Source organism: Meles meles, chromosome 2 (genome assembly GCF_922984935.1).
Source record: "Meles meles chromosome 2, mMelMel3.1 paternal haplotype, whole genome shotgun sequence".
NCBI lineage: Eukaryota > Metazoa > Chordata > Mammalia > Carnivora > Mustelidae > Meles > Meles meles.
Genome location: NC_060067.1, coordinates 204,346,322 through 204,368,245, shown reverse-complemented (window position 1 = coordinate 204,368,245; position 21,924 = coordinate 204,346,322). Strand labels below are relative to the sequence as shown.

At 42.6% G+C, this 21,924-nt stretch overlaps 1 protein-coding gene across 5 annotated transcripts in view; it reads left to right on the top strand.

Moving 5' to 3' along the window:
* MCPH1 (microcephalin 1) overlaps positions 1–21,924 on the top strand; it is a 243,787-nt gene that overhangs the window by 38,568 nt on the left and 183,295 nt on the right. For 4 of the 5 annotated variants that reach the window (XM_045997192.1, XM_045997194.1, XM_045997195.1 and 1 more), the window contains 4 exons: positions 556–699; positions 1,807–1,896; positions 3,920–5,104; positions 15,281–15,390. In XM_045997192.1, the coding sequence (XP_045853148.1) occupies positions 556–699; positions 1,807–1,896; positions 3,920–5,104; positions 15,281–15,390 (1,529 nt within the window). The remainder of the gene's footprint in view (positions 1–555; positions 700–1,806; positions 1,897–3,919; positions 5,105–15,280; positions 15,391–21,924) is intronic. The other variant, XM_045997193.1, reaches the window with a different exon arrangement.

Genomic DNA, 21,924 nt, shown 5'->3' with positions numbered 1-21,924 from the left:
TGGGGTACGGGTGGGGGGGGTGTCCTGATACCTTTCTTTCACCTTCTGTGATTTAAGTGCATTTTGCTCAAAATAATCCTATGCCAAAGTGGCATGTTCAGGGTGGTACATTCTGCCCCTCTTTGTCAGAGTTTAGGAACCAGATTGCATTTTAGCTTTACCTTCTCACTGGTTGTATGATCCTGGGTATAAACAAGTTACTTAACTTTGGTGTGTTGGTTTCTTCATCTTTGCGTGGGGCGACGGATAAGCTGATGCACTGGGTTTGGGAAAGGTTAAATGAAACGGTGCACATAGTGTGCTTATTAGCACAGTGCCCGGCACGTGGCCGTTTCTCAGCAGATGTTGGCCAACGGTTTCCGCACCAGTGTTACTGCTCTCGGGGGTGGCGGGGTGAAGATAACACTCTTGGTGGTCGTAGGTGATGTTGCAGAGGACAAGGAAGACTGGGGGAGGGGTGGGGGGGTGTTCCTCAAAAGAAATCATATTGTTATATTAAACCTTCTGGTCTTTTTTTTTTTTTTTTAAGCTAAATAAATTTTTGTTTATTTTCAGATAATGATGTACCTGTCCTCTTATTTGAATCTAATGGCTCATTGATGTATAGTCCCACCATTAAAATGTGCAGTGGTCAGCATAGTGCAATGCAAAGGAGATTACAGGAGATGAAGGAGAAAAGGGAGAACCTCTCCCCTACATGTAAGTGCTCATGTTTTATAAAGTGAAAATGAGGCAAATTGCTTGGTCAGTAAATTGTGGTGGAAAGGTTTTTTTTTCTCTTTACATATTTTTGTCTTAACAAATCAACAGATTAACAGATTTTTGTCTACTTCTGGGTATACGTTGTTAATATTTTCTTCCAGAAAATCTATGTGTCACTGAGATTTTTAAAGCCTATATTGAGTTTATAGTTTAAAAACACATATTTTAAGCACATACTGGGTGCGCAGTTGTGGTATGTATAGGTTGAGAATCCTATTTTTTTATAGCCCTTTTGTAATTTTTAATATCTTAGGGATGTTTTCTTTTTAAGATTTTATTTATTTATTAGACAGAGATCACAAGTTGGCAGAGAGGCAGAGCAGCGAGAGGAACACACACTGTTCAAGTGTGGCTCTGCTGAGCAGAGAGCCTGGTGCGGGGCTCCATCCCAGGACCCTGAGATCATGCCCTGAGCTGAAAGCAGAGGCTTTTTAACCCACTGAGCCACCCAGGTGCCCCTGGGGTGTTTTCTTAAAAAAAAAAAATAAAATAAATCAGGCTCTTCTTTTGAGGGAATCTACATTAGACTAAGTATCTCATGCATTAGTTTTTGTTTTTCTTTATTTCTGTTATCTTTAAAAATTTTTTTTAAAGATTTTATTTATTTAAGAGAGAGAGAGTGAGCAAGCATGAGTGGGGTGGGAGGCTGAGGAGTGGAGAGAGAAGCAGATGTCCCGCTGAGCATAGAGTCTGACCTGGGGCTTGATCCCAGGACCCTGAGATCATGATCTGAGCTGAAACCCAGAGTCAGGTGCTTTAACTGACTGAGCCACACAGGCACCCCTCAAAAGCTCTTCTAACCTTAATTATCCTCTGATTTAATCCTTTTTATAACCTGATATATGTAGATTATTTTTTATGAATCTCATCATCTGTAATAGATTAGAGTAAGTTTTTTGTGCTTACCATTTTATAGTAGGTCTGGGATATGAAGTCCCAGGTGTAGATATGTGTGTGGAAAACCAGAATGAGTAGGCTTACCCAGGGCTTCATCTACTAACGTATCAGAGTTGTGTCTGAAGAAGTGTGCGATTATGTTTTCAGCTTCGCAGATGCTTGAGAAGTCCTTTGATAACCAAGCCAACTCCCCAGGTGAAGCTTCTTGGAATATTTCACATGATACATTTTGCTCAGGTAAAATTTTTTTCTTTTTTGTGGTATATTTGAACTATGAGAATATGATGAATTTCTTATTTGAGTTTCTTCTGATATCAAGAACAGTTGGTTAAAAACTAGAATTCATGAAATTAGATATTAAAATAAGAAATAGATATTGTAATACAATTAGGGCATGAGAAATTGCATGATTAAACTCCTTTTTGGCCTCTGTAGTTTTTCTCCTAGACATTTGCTTTCTTGGCACAGACTCAATTGCTCATTTAAAAAAAAAAATCATGTTCTGTGTATTAAAGTGTATGCTATAGACTGTATTACTGAGAACAGTTTGAGAGCTGCTTCTTTCACACCTTGGGCAAAGACACTATGGAACACGTGGTTGAGGAGGGTCAGTGAGGTGCGTAGAAATTTAGAAGATAACTGGCAGGATTTCTGTCTAGAAGCAGCGTGTTGGAAAGAATAAAATTAGGGTTTTATATTATATATACATTTTAAATGTGGGAGCCCTAGTTTCAGCTTGAGTGATATTTTTTCTTGCTTATATAGCTTTTCTTTTGAGTACGTTTTGAGAAATGTGCTACGACCACTCAGTTTCACCTGTAGAAGGGCCCACATAGGTAGCATAGCACTGAAAGCCACAGCAGTGACAGATGACAAATGGTAGGAGGGTGTCAGGAGTTTAAATCGCAGCTTCCTGTTCAAGTGTGGCTTATTCTTAATAATCTCGTTGCTGTGTATTGGAAATTATTTACTCATCTATCTTAAGTAATCTTCGTCTTTTTATTTTTTACTTGACGCACTTATCTTATGTAAGTTAGACACGAGTGGTAGTAACTAACACACATTTCATTTTTCCCGCCTTGGGCACTGGTCTTTGTGTCTTGTGTGCTGTACCTCATTTAATTCTCTCACTACCATTGTCACCCCCATTGTGTCCATGAGACTAGGCCAGAGGGGTGAAACAGCTTGCAAAAGTTACATCGTTTGTGAGCGGCCAGCCCAGGATTCGAAATGAGGCCGTCTGACCTCAGAACTGATGCTTCATGACACGCACGCTTGCTTGCCAGCTCTTTGAAAAGTGTGCTAAACTTATGCAGCTGCTTACACTAAACGTGTCTGTATTTCTAGTGCTTCACTTGACACGTTCCGTGACTTGGTGTGGGGTCATGGCTGCTCCCACCAGGGGCTTCCATCTGCTCCCTGCTGGTTGCCTCCGTTCTTCTTTAGAAGGAGAGCCTTTGGTAGTTTTGGGCTAGAGGCTTCAGATTCCAGAATAGTGCCTGTGCGCCGGTACCATCTAGCTTAGTGAGAGGGACAGATGAGAATACTAATAATACCAGGGCGCATGCTTTTGGGAACTTCAGGCAGAGTTCTGTGTAACGGAAGAGGATGTGTGTAACTAGACCCGGTGAAGTGGGAAGATTCGGAGAGTTTTGACACCCAAGGTGGGTTTTGAGTAGAACTGATCCAGATTAAAGTGTGGAGTGACGGCAAGGCCTGGAGGTAGAGACGTGTGTGTAGCTTTCCGGAGATGGGTGGCAGCCCAGCAGTATTCTCAAGAAGTACATCAAATGTGGGAAGTCCGAACCGGAAGGTTCCCAGATGGTTCGCTTTTGAGTATAAATGCGGTGTGAGGACCTGCATGGAGAATAGGGGAGTCAGGTGGGCTAGGACTTGTGGAAGACTAGAAGTTGACGTAGTTGGTAGCATTACTTACTTCCTTTAAGAATTAATGACCTCCTGAGAATATAGTGACAGAGTGTGGATGTTCTTCCTAGAAGAGAGTGCACATGTGTATGAATGCTTGCTCAGAAGGTGAGCTCCCCACAGCCCCCATGCTCTCTCCTCGATGCCGGGTTCCTTAGTGAGAAATGCTGGCCCGACAGGTGTCCTCAGGTGGAAATGAGAGGAACCAGAAAGCGGTCGGTGCTCTTTTTAACCAATATCTGTGTTTAAGAGTATGGCTTTATCGGTTAACCGGAAGTTACTTTTATAAAATTGAAACCATTTAAAAAGTTAATTCCTCATTAATACTTTCCAGATGAGTCCTTTGCTGGTGACCTGCACTTATCTTTTGATGATCTGTGTGGAAACGCGAGATGTGGAAGTCAGGAAGCAACACTGGGAGGAATTGTGGATGAAATTAAAAGTGTCTGTGTTTCTTCACCTGCACTGAAGACAAGGAGTATCCATTCTTCAGCATCTCATGGTTACCTCTGTCAGTTAACACCTCAGAAACCCATGGGTAGTCCTTCCAAAGAAGAGATGCGTCGGCAGGGAGATCCTGCGGGTGAGGTAGTCACCCCCGACAAGCAGCCGTCCGGGGGAGCGGCCGGAATGGTGTTTGACGAGAAGCACAGCTTGTCTCCTATGTTAACTGCAACCAAACGCCGCCCTTCGGGACATTCACGATCAGAGAGCTCCTCAGCCAAGAGAAAAAGAAGGTCGGAGAGCTTGGGGGTGCCCCCTGAAGAAAGACTGAAGAAGAGGTGCGGTGGGCAGCCTGGCGGGCCGCGGGTGCGGCTGTGGAAGTCGGGGCACCACCTGCCGCTGCCGGCTGGGCCTGCTGGCGAGACTGCGGACTGTGGCGTGTCATCGTACGATGATTACTTCTCACCTGATAACCTTAGGGAAAGGAGTTCAGAGGCTCTTCTTCCCAGATTTCAGCCATCTGCAGGCCTGGCTCAGTTCAGCCACAGCGGTGGTCTTTCCCAGACCGAGAGAAGAAACATAATGCACATGGCTGACTTCTCCTGCATTGGTAAAAATCCCAGGTCGGTCGACATGACCGATGTAACAGCAAAAACGAGTTCCAGTCTCGAGAAACCACAAGACGCAGCAGACGCGACGTGGGCTTGCCTGACCTCGGAGGGAGCGTGTGCCGCCGAAGGAACCCCAGGCCGTTGTCAACAGGCTGGTGCCCACAGAAGAGCAGGCCCGCACGCAGGTGGGAGACACCGCTCTCACGTGGCTGGTGAGCCCGCTGTGCCGCAGGGGTGTGGAGGGGAGGGACTTCATGGCGATTTCACTCCTCTGGAAGGGAGCAGCGTAGAAATGGAAGAATTGCTGGATGTGAGAAGTGGACAGAAAGAGGATAGCACTTCTCGAATGGGGAACTCCTCTGGCGGTGAAATGCAGCGTGACCAGGAGCTTGATTTTGTGGCTGATTGTACTGTGGACAAAGCTATAGAAGGAGGGGAACGGCCATCCAGTGGATGCGATGGAAGTATGTGAACCTCCTTTACAAGTTCCTTTGTTGCAGGAATATGTGCTGGTGCATCCCTTTTGGAATGTCATTACCACCTTCCCGTAATTAAAATAGTTCCTTTTCCCCTTTTTTTAATTTTAAAGATGTGTGTGTGATACTTTCCATTGATGCATTCTGTAGGGATAGGTGACTTACCGCTCTGGAATTTCTAAGTGCTTGGGTCAAATCTGCTGTTGAGAATGCATCTCTCCCAAGCCTTTCCATGTAGGTGCCGAGAGCAAGTGATGCCTATCGGGACGAGTTGACTGGAGTGGACACGTCCTTGTCTCTGGGGCCTCCTACATAGCATGACCTTGTGCACGGAGGTGTTCTGCTAGAGGGCTTGAGGCTGTTTCTTTTAGAAGGGAGATGAAGGCAGTGTAGGCATTGATTCCACCAAGAAAAGAGAACGTACAAAACAGTAAATGTGGAAATACAGTATCAGTATTTATTTTGAAGAAACTTTGGACAATGTTAGTTATAAAGAAAAAAAAAACATCTTTGCTCAGGATAAGAAGTTCATTGTAACAGGCCTTGTTTGGCTTCTAGTTATTTTGCTTTAAACATATCACTTAAATAGATTTTCTCCTGTGTGTAATTTAGTTGTGACCATCATAACAAATTCTGTAATTGTAGTAATTGTATCAAAAGTAGCAACAGTAGAAAACATTTCACACTCTCTGATTACAAGCACAAAAAAATGTCAGCAGTCAAAAGTGATGAAATCTTGAAATTTAGCCATCTTTACCCAAAGATTAGGTTAAAATTTTCATAAGACCCACTTTATTCTTTGCTATTTGTCTGTTCTCGCCATGATTTTAACCTCCCTTTTCAAGATGGAAAAGTTATGGGTGTGGAAATAATCAGTGATGTGTATCTTTTCCTTGGGTATAAATTCCCTAAAATAGTCTCACAAAATAATTAATTTTGTATGTTTTTAACCTTATTTTTTATATCTTAGCTTTCTGAAAATATATAAAATTTGACAAACTATATTTTATGTAGGGTTAGGCTTAGTATGTATTTTCAAAATATTTATTCTAAAATCATGTTGACTCTAAGGTTAATATAAATCAGTAGATACTTAGAATTGTTTTGGTAGTTAAGAATATCCTGTTCTTAAAGCTTACATTCTCTTTTTTCTCAGTTTTTATCTTGTTTATTTTTAAAGCCTCTGAATAATATTTAATGGTGTATAAATATAAATTAAGTGAGAAAAGTCTGGTTTCAAACAGTGTGATGCACCCTGTAACCCCAATGTTGTTAAGAAAGAGTGCAGCTCTCCGTGGAAGCAGGATGTTCTAGGACTCGGCCCCATGTCCATGGTCCCCTGGGGTCTGGGGCACGTGGAGGACCATGAGGGGCCGGCACTGGGCCTTCTGGGAGACTTCAGATTTCTGCATCACATGGTGGGAGCTATCCTGCAGTGGGGTGCAGCCCAGGCCCTGCAGGCACTAAATTTTACTCAGAGATGGAACAGACATTCTGTGCGGTCTAATACAAAGATACCTTTTAGAGTTGCCTTGTTTTATGTCATTCCACAGAGACAGAAGATCGTTGCATTTTAGGGCAGGAGAGACATATATATTGTCTAGCCTAAATCTGATCCCTTTGTTTTAGCGTGGTAAAATCAAGGCCCCCTGGTGTTTCAAATTGTCTGTGATCAGTCCGGCCGGTACCCCACCTCTGTCTGGTAGCCTACCACCGATAGAGGCGTTGAGCCGGCAGCTTCCTTTAGACAATCTGTATATGCTGGAGTTGGGGAGTGGTAAAAGTCCCCTGTACATCAAGTGACACCTCCAGATCTTCTGTGGTGAAATAAAAGTCCTTTCTCAGTTTCTGTTTTCAGTCCTGTTTCAGTTCAACTTGTACTCATCGCACTTGTCGATCTCAGGTGGGTAGGATGCAGTTAAGGTCACATGAGTTACAGAGAGATTCACTAATAAATAGAACAGGAGCAGAGGGAGAAACTTAATTTTTTAAAAAAATAATCTCTGAAATCAAATTAACCAGTAATTTTTTTCTTTTTAGACTCTCATTTTATAAACAATATGCAAATCCATGCTTACTAACAGAAGTTGCTAAAAAGAGGAAATTTTCCCGTCCTCCTGCTCGCTTACCTCCTGTTGGTCCCCCTGACACGTGTTGTGTTCCGGGCACCTGTTTGGCTTGCAGGGAGATGGCAGAGGAGGGACCAGGTGTGTCCCTCACAGATTTCACACCTAGTGAGGAAGGCACAGTAGATGAAGGTGACTGTGACTGTCAGTTCACGAGCCGTGTGACACACAGAACCACAGCTATGCAGGCAGTTAGTGGGGGCAACCGTAGATCTCAGGCCTGGCACCGGGGAGAAGGGAGCCCTGTGACTGTTCGAATCACATTCCAGCCTGAGGAAACTGAACGTCCAAAGGTCCTGCGGAAAATGCTCACAGAAACTGTGCCGAGGCCAGTGAGGCTGCCTCTCACTAGGCTGAGGGGAGACTGGGGACAAATGAGTTAGAAAGGCAGCCAGGAGCCAGACCCCAGCTCTCGAGTACCTGACAGGACTTGGAGTGGTTTGGTTCTCTTTTTACATGTGATGAGAAACCACTGCTTTTTTGTTTTTTGTTTTTTGTTTTTTTTTTTAAATTCAGGGGAGTCACCAGGTTTGATTTCTGTGGTGCATGTCACCTGGGATTCTTCATGGAGAACAAACCGGTCAGAGTGTCTGCTAGAAACAGTGCTTCCATTTCCTTCCAGGCACTACGTGTGTGTGTGTGTGTGTGTGTGTGTGCACGCGCACAACAGGTGCACGTACCTGTTTCAAGGGGATTTTATTGCACATACAGGATTATATTATCTTACTAAGATTTGCTTATTTGTTTTAGGGAGAAAGAACGACTCGGGTTAGGGGCACAGGGAGAGGGAGAGAGAATCTTAAGCAGGCTCCACGCTCTGGATGGACCCGATATGGCTCCATCTCACAACCCTGAGATCAAGAGTCGGATACTTAACCGACTAAGCCTCCCAAGCGCCCCTTAAGATTTGCTTTTTCTGAATACCAGATAATTCCATATTGGTATCAACAGAGTAACAGATCTGACTTCATTTTTAAATATAATCCACTTTGAGTGAGTTAGTGATTTTTTTTCTGTAATGAATCAAATAGTAACTATTTCAGGCTTTGTGAACCAGGAGGCAAAATCAAGATATATAGGTAATGACCTAAAGGAAAAAAAAGACATTTTTTTTTTAAAGATTTTATTTATTTATTTGACAGAGAGAAATCACAACTAGGCAGAGAGGCAGGCAGAGAGAGAGGGAAGCAGGCTCCCTGCTGAGCAGAGAGCCCGATGTGGGACTCGATCCCAGGACCCTGAGATCATGACCTGAGCCAAAGGCAGCAGCTTAACCCACTGAGCCACCCAGGCGCCCCCAAAAAAGACATTTTTTAACAAAATTTTTTATGGACACAAAGTTGAGTGCAGGTTTTTTGTTTTTTTTCCCCAACATAAGTCTAATTAGAAGAACGGGATTCTATTTTTGGGAACGGAATAACTTTTCATATTAATTGGGGTTCAAATTGAGTGTTCCCATCATCAAAATTTACTGAGGTAGATGTACAATAAAATTTTAGGTGTTTTCCTTTGAAAATGCCTTTTTACACAGATAGGCACTACCAGATACTGTTACCAGGCCATAAGCAGATGGTTTTCATTGAGCACATTCTTTGCCTAGAGGCTGTTTATGGAAATGTATCCATTAGTCTTCACTTGATACAAGGTTTTCAGTGTGTTCGCCTGTTGCAGGTGAGGGACTTCCAGTGAAGACTAAGCGGGAGCTCCTCAGTAGTGCTGTTGCATGGATGTCCTTGCCTGGAGGCCTAGGAAACGTGGACCAGTAGCTTGAGTGCAGGAAATATGGCCACATCACATTTGCATGGGAGTGGAGAGCGCGCTTCTTATTTTAGCCTCTGACACCGTAGGACAAAGCGTAGAAAGCTCTTGACGTTACTTACCTGTTGAGATGGCTTTCCACCATCCATGGCACTGCTTCCCAGAGCTCCTCAGACCACCTCCTGAGACTGATTTTAATTGCCGAGTAGATAGAAACCGACCGGACATGCTGAATCAGCACACAGGTGGCTCCTGCTTGTTTCTCAGTGACACAGGTGGCTGAGATGGTTCCAGGGGTGCCTCATGGCCACTGGCAAAAGCGGAAGGAAATCCTTTTCAGGCACACATCCTCACCTTGTCCATTGGTTTAATAGACAAATTTCTTCTTGGCTGTGCTTGATAAAATTTTTACATCAATACAGACATGTGCTGGATCTCAGCAGTTTGGCCATGGCCAACTATTGGATTTCTTTTTCATAGGGAGAAGTCACCAGTTATTAGAGGTTGGTGGAGGTTAGACTAGACTCCTGTAGTCTCAGACACACAGCATTCGACATCAACTGACGAGCAGATGGAGAACTGTTTACTGTACAGACCTCTGTGCTCAAGTCTCAGGTCTTGCCCTTCAGGTGAACCCTCCATTCCTTATCTGAAAGGTGTACTAGCCACAGACAAAATTCTAGGTTATATGTTTCCATAAAACTTGTCAGCATCAGGCCACCAGATATCCTTTGACCCTGCAGTTTCTATAGGACCGTTAAGGGATCAAGTCTTGGATCCCCACCCCCCCCCCCCCGACCTGTCCCCGGGATATGACTGCAGCTCATGCTGGGTTATTCATGAATGGGGAGAAGGATCCCCTGTAATATATGAGCCAATCCAATTTTCTTGAATCCATGAATTTAACTGGAGAAACATTTCTGACATCCATTATGCTGGTTAACAAACTGATGACATCACTAGTTACAGCCCATTTCTTTGATCCATTTGCCACTTAGCAGAATTTCTAATAACAGTTGAGCAGAAGGGTTTGTAGGAGTTGTCTCTTGATGCGGTATTTGTTAACCTGTTAGCTGACCACTCCTGGAGAGGGTGTTTTGGGTGGATGTGAATCAGTGCATGTATTTGTATCATATCATCTGTGCTGAAGATTTTATTTTAAATTACAGCCTTCGTGATATGTCGTTCTGTCTTACTGCATTCATCCTGTGACAGAACACATGGTGTCTGTGCTGATTTCCCTTGGTCTGTCGTCACTGCCCATAGCTCTGGGTTGGGAAGGATTATGAGGCTTCATCCTGGCTTTGCAGGAAAAAGCATGGTAAATAGCACTGTCTGCTTAAAGAATGATTCGTATGGCTCAGCATGGGGGCGCCTGGATGGCTTAGTCAGTTAAGCATCTTCCTTTGGTTCAGGTCATGATCTCAGGGTGCTGGGACTGAGCCCCAAATCCAGCTCCTTTCTCAGTACCTGCTTCTTGTTCTCCCTCTGCACTCCCCCTGCTTGTGCTCTCTCTCTCTCTCTCTCTCTGTCTCTCAAATAAATAAAATCTGAAAAAATATTTCATATATATTTAATAAGAACTAAAGCCCATCCAATCATAGGAATTTAGCTATTCAATATTTTGCATATTCTGAGTATTTCTTCAAGAGAAAGTATGAATTACTATTATATCAAGTAACTAGGCACACTATACATGTATTTCTGAAATATTTTAAATGGAAGAGCAATGATTGCTCCTTTTAACAATTCAAGTGACACACAGTATTGAGGAGAGTGTTTCTCAACCCTCTTCCCCACAGCCCGCCAGTCTACTCGCTGGAGGCCAGCAATCCCAGCAGGCCCTCATAGGGCAGTCAGCTTTAACCGGAAGGCTAGCTGCAAGGAAAGTGTTACAGCCCATCCATTATCTGATGGTTTGCTTTGCTCATTTATTTCACTGAATCCTTAATGTTTGCTCTTCACCTACAATGTCCAAACTATTGGGATAATACAAGGAGAGAGAAGGTTGATGTGAAGCTCTAGCCCTTTCCCTTAACAAAGCTTAGACGAGGAAGATATGGTCTAGAAAATTCATATGCAAGGATGAGAGAATTTTAAAGATGGAGAAGTTATTCCCAATGGTAAAGGATATTTGGTATTAAAACAAATTTACATATGAAAGTCCCATTTTAATGATCTCTACAGTGATTATTTTTTTTTAATTTTATTTATTTGACAGACAGAGATCACAAGTAGGCCGAGAGGCAGGCAGAGAGAGAGGGGGAAGCAGGCTCCCCGCTGAGCAGAGAGCCCGATGCAGGGCTCGATCCCAAGACCCTGAGATTATGACCTGAGTCGAAGGCAGAGGCCTTAACCCACTGAGCCACTCAGGTGCCCCCTCTACAGTGATTATAAAGGAAAAGATTCCACATCTTTTAATGATCATGACTAGATTTATTTTTATATTTATAAAGTGAACTTGATTTCTTAGCAGATGAATATACACCCACACACACACCCCTACACACACATACACTTCTCCCCCCATTTGGTTAGTTGAGTTTTGTTTGCATAGAACATGTGAATAACTTGCATATATCCCAAATCCCAAAAGTATATATGGAAAGAGTTTCTCCTAGGTGCTTTTAAGGCTCTTTCTACAGTCTTAAGATTTTATATTCTGCGTTGTACTTAAATAACTTATCATTCAGATTTTGGGGACTCAGAAGAAATTTGGTGGGATGTTGTTAAAACTTTGGGATATGCTTTTTCATGTTAATTATATGGATTCTTAAATGAACCTTCAAAAACCTTTTCATCGTTGGTACAGTTGGTCTTGCAGGGTGTTTTGTACTGATGACTCCTAAGTGTTTAGATGTATCATTAGTACCAGTGTTAGTCTGGATTCTGTGTCTTGAAAGTAGGAAGTGGATATGCGGGCGGATAGATGTGGAAAAGGAGAATGTATTTCTTACTCCTCTTCTGTGAGCACAACAACCACATGGACCAAATTTGTCTTAAGGACATTTCTTAGGTCTCTCCGAATTTTTCCACTTCTCTCCCTTTCGTAGCACTTAGGTTACCTATGTCCATATGCTGTTTTAGCTTGGTTTTTCCTCTAGGAGTCAGTATCAAAACCACCTCTTAATCCTGCCCATCCCTATTAGGTGAGTGGAGGAAGTAGTGATTTAACTAATTCCTACTGAGAAGTGAACGAGTTCACTTTCCTACCTTCCTGAATGTATTTGAAATACGATGACATCGTTAACCCAAACAGATTTCTAATTGATGAAATCTCGGGCAGTATAACTTAATGGTAAGCATTCTGGGGCTATGAGGGTCTCCTCTCTCTGACCGTTTTTTGAAAACTAAGGGAATCACTTGTATCATGAAGTTGGAATGACAAGGAAGGGAGAGACAGGAGTCTAGGATTTTCAACCCTGACCCATAGATGGCTGATAACATTCATCAAACAAGGACCAGGGGTGTGTTTGTTGAAATTTCTCTGTGACATTCAAGATAGAGGTGTGTTAGGTAATAGGATATATCAAGTCAGACCCTTGCTGGGACGCACCTCTTGGCAAGAGACATGGAGTTGGGACTGTTGGGTAGTGGGACTTTATGGGACATGGTGAGACCACCCTTGGGATGTGAGATGAGAGAAACTTGTGCCTTGAGAAACTGTGGCACTTGAGTAAACAGTAGAAGTCATCAGAGGTGGGCGAGCAGGAAGATGGGAGGAAATATTTGTTCCTGGGCTGTGGCGAGGAATAAAATCTGGCTGCTCTCCCCTACTAGCTTTTATAGTTACTTTGCATTTTCAGCTGCTTGTGGTTTACTGAAATATCCTTAAAGAAAACATAGTAGCAGATCGCCATAGCTGAGTTTGCAGAGATGCTGTTTTACATACCACATAACTCAGGAGGGGAGTGATTCCCAACTCATGATGATTTGACTTAATAATTTTCTGATTTTACTATTGTGGGGCCCCAACATGCGCTCAGCAGAAACTGTACTTGGAATTTTGAATTTGCATCTTTCCTGGGGCGAGTGATGTGTGGTATAAACCACATGCTTGTACAGTACAACACTCTTTCCATACTACCTTGTGCAGCAGCGAGCGAGTCGTAGCTCCCAGGCAAGCAGGCAGTCATGACCGTTAGTAACCCAGACACTGACAACCATCCTCCCTTCCTACAGGGATTCTGTTTGTCACTTTCAGTACAGTATTCATTAAATTGCCTCATATAGTCAACACTTAATCATAAAATAGGCTGTGTGTTAAGTAACATTGCCTAAATATAGCCTCTTGTAAGTGTTCTGAGCATGGGTAAAGTAGGTTAGGGTAAGCTCTGATGCCAAGTGGGTTAGGGGTATGAAGTGCATTTCAACTTCCAATATTTTCAACTTAGAATGAATGCATTTATCTGGAATAACCTCATCTTAAGTCGAGGAACATCTGTTCTAGTATCATTTTGTAATACATTTTGTGAGAAAATATGAAAGTGCCATTAGTAATATTCGTCTTAAGTTTTAAGAGGTTGTGATATATTTTTTAGATCTTTATCTTTACAGAATATTTCACAACTATTGTTTTAGGCTAGAACTGAAGCAGGTGGCTGTAACAATGGTTTTTGACACAGACACATTAGCAAGCAGGAAACTCACTCATGGTGCATTAACAAGAGTGTGTTGGATTCTAAATTATATCTGTAGTCCTCTACATTTCTTCTTCTTCTTCTTTTTTTATAACTTTTCTTTTTTCCACATACTCTTGCTTGGAGTAAACATTTAGATTAAAAAAAAGAATAGTGGGTGCAATTAATATTTATTCTAATATTCCAATTACTTATGATCTTAGATCTTAAAGATCAGAAACCTTGTAACCATATCCTGCCCTAGGAATTAGAAGTTCTAGGTGTTTTCAAACAGTGATTGTGGAATGTAGTGGAAAGTGATACATATAGATAGATACTCTTACCTTCAGAATGAGTAAAAGAAACTAGGCATAGCTGAATCTTAGAATAAACAATCAATTGCAGAATGCATGTCCAGTAGCCCATCTCCTCAGTAAGGTCTGTGGTTAGCTTGCGAGGACAGAAGTGGAATATACCTCAAATATAAAAGATAACCGAGGAGAGAGTAGGGTCAGCATGTGATTGCTTTGAATATCTCTAAAAGGGATTTAGTATTAGGGTTAAGTGTAAGGTCATTTAGAACCTAACCTTAACACACTTTTATTTAGAGTCCAAGTTGCAAATAGCAAGTAGTTTGAATTCAAGGAAATATTTAACCATTGTTGTGAATTTTGTTTTCACTTAACCAGAATCTTATTTTTTCTTTTTTTTTAATATTTTATTTATTTATTTGACAGAGATCACCAGTAGGCAGAGAGGCAGGCAGAGAGAGAGTAGAAAGCAGGCTCCCTGCTGAACAGGGAGCCCTATGTGGGGCTCCATCCCAGGACCCTGGGATCATGACCCAAGCCAAAGGCAGAGGCTTTAACCCACTGAGCCACCCAGGCGTCCCCAGAATCCTACTTTTGAAAGAAGAGTTAGAACTTTCAAATCAGACCCTCCAAAATTAGTCGTAACTGTTTTATTAGAGCATCCTATTTTATCTGCGCTATTTGCAAAGCAGTAATTCTCATGTTGTATGATTTTTAGTTTCTGATGGCATGATGTGTATTTTTGCCTTGTATTATATTCACTTCTGAAGTCTGCATTATATATTGGGTTGTAGTAGGGTCAGTGCTTGTCCATCTCTGCATCTCCAGTGGGTAACCCCTGATTATCAGACACTGTTGATAAAAGCATCAGTGACTGACTAGTTGGACGATGGGGATGGTGCGTTGTGTGGAATGGCTCATCATCACTTTACTGTGCCTGGGACATGAGGGTCCCCTAGCTGCCATTTGCCTTTTATGCATTATTCTGTTGTTCATTTTGGATCATTACGTAAAAATCTAAAAACTGGGGATGGAGTAGAGCCTAAGGTATGGGCGGACATTTTCTCGCATTGCCCACTGGACAGGTGGGTTCCTGTGGAGCTGGTACGTCATCACCGGACAGGCAAGCATTGTTTCTGGCCCCGGAGTTAAGTAATTGCTGGGGACACTATAGTGGATAAACTTGAAGTTCTAAACAGACCTCACAGAGCAAGTATGTGATGTTTATTTAAAAGGACTGGCGCTTTCATCTTACCAGTATGCATAAGTTAATTTTTATTTTGCTTAAGTTGCATTAATATTTAGTCCATGTAAAGTTCTAATTAATCTTCAAATCCTCTTGGATTTCAGGTGTAAAAAATGGACCAACAAGGCATGATGTTTTAGATGCCTCATTAGACGCCTGTAAGGACCACACCAGACCTCATGAGACATCGAAGAGAAGGAGGAAAGCTCAAAAGGTTGGTGTGTGAAAGTATTGTTTTAAACTTTCCAGTGGCACTCCGTCATAACGTTCGACTCTGGGTTAATGTCACTTAAACTAGTCCAGCTTGTCCAGCTTGTATTTTATTTAAAAGATTAATAATGGGTGAATGTTGGCAAAGCATGGGTCACATTCGGGACGGAGGGTTAGTACTGGTAGAGCAGGCTCTGCCCCCACTTTGCCGAAGCACTTCTTGCTATAAAAACGCCAGCAGCTTCTCTCAAGCAGAGGGTGTCCGTTGCGCCAACGATTGTTTTGTAATCGAATAAACATTCACTAGGCAGGAGGGGAGAACCTGAGCTGGCAAAGGCTTGACTTCAGGCCATCGGAGTGAAAGGTCCCCGTGGCTTTGTGCTTCAACTGTCGACGCTGGCTCTCATCACGCAGCACGCTTACGGGAATAATGTGAGGAGGATTTCACATTTTCTGATTCTTCAGCATCCGCCTTCATGGCTTAAATTTAAAATTAGCCACTCGTTATCTTACGCCTCATTCATACGAGGCCGAGAAAGCATAATATGTTGAAACCTGATTTCCACACGATGGGGAAACGGCCGTGATAAACAAGGAACAATCTGAAAAGAAGCAAGGACACTGCTTAGAGGGCACTGGGGTGTCCCTGACTTCCGGCCAAACATGGGGGCGGATGCTGGCTGAGGAAGAGAAACACTTACAGTGGCTGTGGTTAGAGACGTTTAAAATTACAGATGACGCGAATGTCTACGTGGTAGAAACTTTGATTTCTTTACCGATGCGTTCTGGTTTGTCTCAGAAAAAAATAAAAAGCACAGAATAGGACTCGCCAGAGGGAAGGAATCACCTGTCAGGTATAGAGTAGATCTGCAGGGAGATTGTCACAGTCCCCTCACATGGGAGTGGCGTAGGTGACACCAGGCCACGAGCATCCCTGCACCTGCCGCAGTGCCGTGCCTCATGTGACAGCCCACACACACCCCTGCTTTAGACGGCCACATTTTCAGGTATTATATACCCACTACACACCTCCCAGGGGTGTTTTCTTAGGCAAACAGGTGTACGGCTCATCTCTTTCTCGGTATTATGCCTGTATTTGAACCAAAAAAAGTGCCCAGTTAACACTGATTACTTATTACCGTAAAAATCCTTCACCCTGTCTGATCACAAAGCATGAGGTTTAACTTGGAAGTTAATATTTCCAACGTCTGACCTTGCCTGGCTTCTGCTTGGGTTGCCCTGCCCTGGGTCCATGGAAGATCATGGGCTGGAGACATGCATCCTGGACGGGAGCATCGTCCCTTCGTTCTTACAAAGCCTCTTGCCCTAAAGGGCCCCTGAAGTGGGGGAAGCCCCGCGTGCCCTGCCCTTCCCAGCAATACTGTGTGCATCGAGTGATAAACGCTGCACCAGTGGGCAGTGCAAGGTGGTATCTGTGTCGAGGACTACTAATAAAACGGGTAAAAGGAAAAAATACGCAATAATGTAGACACGCCTTCACCTGACAGGCTCAGGAACAAAAAGAGTTAATAAATTTAGTTACGTCACTTCTTTACATTTGTTTTAACGTTTGTTTGAAAACATTTTGTCACATTACTTAAAAAATTTTATATTTTGGCTTTTTATCGAAGAATAATTGGCACACGGTGTTTGTTTCCCTGAAACATGAGTTCCAAGTGTACAACATAGTGATGTGACCACTGTATATGCTATGCTGTGCTCCCCCGTGTGTAGCTACCATCTGTCTCCACACACACTGCCCCTGACCGTAGTCCCCGTGCTGCGCCGTCAGCCCCCGGTCCGACTCACCCTGCAACGAGAGGCCCGTATCTCCCACTCCCCTTCACCCATTTTGCCCATCCTTCCTCCCCTTCCCCTTTGGCACCCACTTGTTTGTTCTCTGTATTTATGGGTCTGTTTCTGCTTTTGTTTGTCTTTTCGATTAGTTTTGTTTTTTTTTTTCGATTCTACATATAAGTGAAATCGTATATATTTGTCTCTCTCTCTCTGACTTATTTCACTTAGCCTAACATCCTCCAGTACCATCCATGTCATTGCAATTGGCAAGATCTCATTCTTTTTTATGCCTGAGTAGTACTCCATTGTGTGTGTGTGCATGTGTGTGTGTAAGTGTTTGTACCATATCTCCTTTATACATTCATCTGTCAATGACAGTTGGGTTGCTTTCATATCTTGGCTATTGTAAATAATGCTGCAATAAACCCAGGGGTGCAAATGTCTTTTTGAGTTAGTGTTTTTGTTTTCTTCAGGGAAATACCCAGGAGTGCAATTACTGGATCATACGGTATCTTTATTTTTAATTTTTTTTTTTAAAGATTTTATTTATTTATTTGACAGAGAGAGATACAAGTAGGCAGAGAGGCAGGCAGAGAGAGTGAGAGGGAAGCAGGCTCCCTGCCAAGCAGAGAGCCCGATGCGGGACTCGATCCCAGGACCCTGAGATCATGACCCGAGCCGAAGGCAGCGGCTTAAACCACTGAGCCACCCAGGCGCCCCTATTTTTAATTTTTTGAGGAACCTCCATACTGTTTTCTGCAGTGACCCTCCTGCCAATAGTGCACAAGGGTTTCTTTTTTTCTCCATCTTTGCCAACACTCGTTATTTCTTGTCTTTTTGATTCTAGTCATTATGACAGGTGTGAGGTGATATCTCCTTGTGGTTTTAATTTGCATTTCCTTGATGATCAGTGATGTTGAGCATCTTTTCATGTGTATGTTGGCCATTTGGATGTCTTCTTTTTTTTTTTTTTTTTTTTTTTAAGATTTATTTTTTTGACAGATAGAGATTACAAGTAGGCAGAGAGGCAGGCAGAGAGAGAGAGAGGAGGAAGCAGGCTCCCAGCCAAGCAGAGAGCCTGATGCGGGGCTTGATCCCAGGACCCTGGGATCATGACCTGAGCCGAATGCAGAGGCTTTAACCCGCTGAGCCACCCAGGTGCCCCATTTGGATGTCTTCTTTGGAGAAATGTCTATTCAGGTCCTCTCCTATTTCTATTTCTATTTTATTTTTATTTTATATTTTTTGAGAGAGAAATTGTGCATACAAGCAGGGGGTGGAAGGGGCAGAAGGAGAGAGAGAGAGAATCCCAAGCAGACTCCACGCCCAGTGTGGAGCCCGATGTGGGGTTTGATCTGAGGATCCTGAGATCACGACCTGAGCTGAAACCAAGAGTCAGACACTTAACTGACTGAGCCATGCAGGCTTCCTGTCTCATGGCTTGTCAAATTTTTGTCCTTATGTATTTCCTTGTTTCCTTCTGGATATTTTCTATTGATTTCTTTTCCATTCTCCCTTTCTCTCTTTATATATCTATTCTGATGGTAAACATATATTTAGTTTTTAAGTCCCGTTTATTGTATTTTTCAGTTCTCATAATTTTTTTTTAAAGATTTTATTTATTTTTTTTGACAGAGACACAGTGAGAGAGGGAACACAACCATGGGGGAGTGGGACAGGGAGAAACAGGCTTCCCACAGAGCAGGAAGCCCAATGTGGGGTTCGATCCCAGGACCCTGAGATCATGACCTGAGCAGAAGGCAGAGGCTTAACCCACTGAGCCATCCAGGCGGCCCCAGTTCTCTTAATTCTGTTTGGATTTTTGTCCTCTTTAGTTCTCTGCCAAAATTATTAATCTTGTCTTTCTTTGAGCACAACAGATATTTATTTTGAAATCTCTACCAGGTAACTCCATTTTCTGGCTGCGTTTAGTTTCTATTTTTATAGTCTGTTGTTTCTCTTTGTTTTCAGTCATGTGTTTCTCTAGTAAGCCTGGTTATTTTTGATTTAGTTTCTTACCAGGAATTGAGGTGATTTGAGGACAGGCTTCTAACTCTGTGAGGCCAACTATCCCCTGGGGAAAATGGCCTTCAGATGCTGGCTTACCTCTGAAATTGCCCCCTTCTGTGCTTCACCATCTCATCAGCTCATCTGTACCTTCAGATAGCTAGTGTTTGCTTGTATCTCGTCAGCTTTACTGATTTATCACAGAGGGGAGGTTGTTCCGAACTACTCAATTTACCATTCTTGGAAATAATGAGTGAATTTAACAACTATTAAAAAAGAAAAAAACCAAGGTGGAGACAGAATAAATCCTCCTCTGAGAACAGAGCAGTGAGAGACCAAGTCAACGGCAAGGATTTTTAAGTTGAACTTTCAAGTCACTGGTTGCAGAAGACACAGTAAACATCTCCCGAATACTGAAAACAAAAAGAATTCAATAAAGAATTATAGAATCTTTGGAGGGTTTTGGTTTAGGACCTGTTTTTAGTAGGAGTAGGAATTTTTAAATCGGTGGGAAACTATCTTTTTTAGAATCATTACTTTAAATAAATGTTTATAAATGTGTTGAATCTCTTTTAATTTGAGAATCCAGCTAAGCAGTTTCATACCTCTATAATTTTATAATATGTACGTTAATGACAAGGAGACCTATTCCATCTTTTCAGAGGGAGAAAATATAACATGACCAATCTTAACCTGTTTTCTGCTACTTAATATTGCCAGACATGAAGTCCAAAGAAGCTAAATATAAGACAAATGCTAGTCCTGTGGTAAACATATATGAGAATTCTTTTTCTACAGAGTTTTTTTCATTTAATCTACTTCTGTCATTTTTGTTGTTGTTCAAAATATTACTATCCTCAGCAAAATTTTTCTTGTAAGGTAAATCATCACCTGGATGCTTTTCACAAGTGGCCGTGTTTTAAAACCGCATTTGGGAGCCACCTCTGCCAGTCAAGGGAGTCCCTTTAGAGAAAAAGCTGTGGATCAGAGCCCACAAATGTGTTAGCTGCCTTACGTAAGCTTGGAGGCTTCGAGGGAAATGGAGGCCCGAATACCTCATAATATATGAGTATACTTATTTTGACAGTGGTTAAAGAAAAAAAGAAGAAAAAGAGAAAGACAAGACCCTACACACCAGATCACAAACGCTTTGATTTCTACAAGTTTCTTAGGTAGAGGACAAATAATGAGTAATGGCTTGCGTATGTTCCAATAATGGTTTAGTCTCACATTTCTTCCAGGGTATGAGCCTCTAAGGACACCGACTGTGTTCTGTTTCTCTTACAATACAGAGCACCACATGCAAAAGAGGTGTTCAGTAAGTATTTGCTGAGTAAATAAGGGATGCGTTTCCCTTCTGCCGTTTGAGTGAGCATGCTATCCCATTTCTGGTGCTTTTAGCCATCACACAATGTCATGATCATCTCAGTGTCCTTCATTTGTTTCCAAGTAGTCTTCCTAAACTTGTAGGATGGTCTTGTATCAGTGTAAGTGGGAAGGTTTTGCATGACAGTACATTTTTGCTAAAAGCATCGATCCGTGCACCGGATGACCTGCGTTCTGATCCCAGCTCCGCTGCGTATTGGTTCTATCACATTGGTTTAGGTACTTAATATTTCTGTGTCTCTTCTTCCTCATACATAAAACAGGCATTATATTAGTGCCAATCACAGAAGTTTTTGCTAATGAAATGTGTTGAAATACACAGTGTTAAAGATGGTATCTAATATACAGAGGCACTCAATAAATGTTGGCTAGTTTTTCCAGCACAAGGGTGGGTGACAGTGATGCCCACATACTGATTGTCCTTGTTCTGCAGCCATGACTCAAAGTTGACTGGGTAGGTCTCTGTCACTCTGCTTGCTCACTTCCCTACTCCCCAGAGACTGCCATGTGTCTTTAATTAAAATGGCCTTCCAAATTCCAGGATGTTCCAAACGATGTCTCTTCCTGCATTTATTGACCACAGTCATGCCTGGGCCAAAACAGGATCTCTGGGCACAGAGGGAAAGAGATTTGGGCTTTTATTTTTTGTTTTAAAGCTCCCCGCCTGGCTCAGAGATGAGGGCCAACCGTTCTGGTGAGAACCTCTGTTACATGGGCTGCATCTCTTTGCGCCATTGGAGTGAAATTCCCCCTGTCACCTCCCCCAGGGGACAAGAGGCATGGGTTTGTAGTCTTTTGGTGATTTGCTTCTGCAAAGTTCCCAACAAATACTTTTTTTTTTTCTAATATCATTAGAACCATCTGAAAGTAACCAGGATCTGCTAATGGACCTGTAGGAGCTCTATGTAATGTGCTAATTGTTACCCCCTAGAGCTGCCATTCTTGAGCACAATGACCTCTTTTTGGATTGAGTCTTCTGTATAAATTGAGTCTTCTATTTGCCCTCACATGGAGGGGCTAGCAAGAATGTCTTGGAGAGTTCTGATCGTGCCTTGGTTGTGGAGGCGGTGGAGAGGAAGTTGTAGCTCATGGGCTTCTCTCAAGAAGGATGCTTGCAGTGGAGGGAGGCTGGAGGAAGGAATGGAGAGAGGAGAGGCTGTCTGGGGACAGGGATGGGACGCAGAAGCCTTCTTAAACAGAGAAAATGGGCTGTGTGAGCCACTTTTTGTGAAAACAGATTATTTTCCCTAATAGCATCTCTCCTCTAAGAGGCCCCTGAGTGAGCACTTCACTGCTCTGGAGACCGATGTTTTATGAATGTACTTCTGCCGTTTGCAGTAATTCCAGG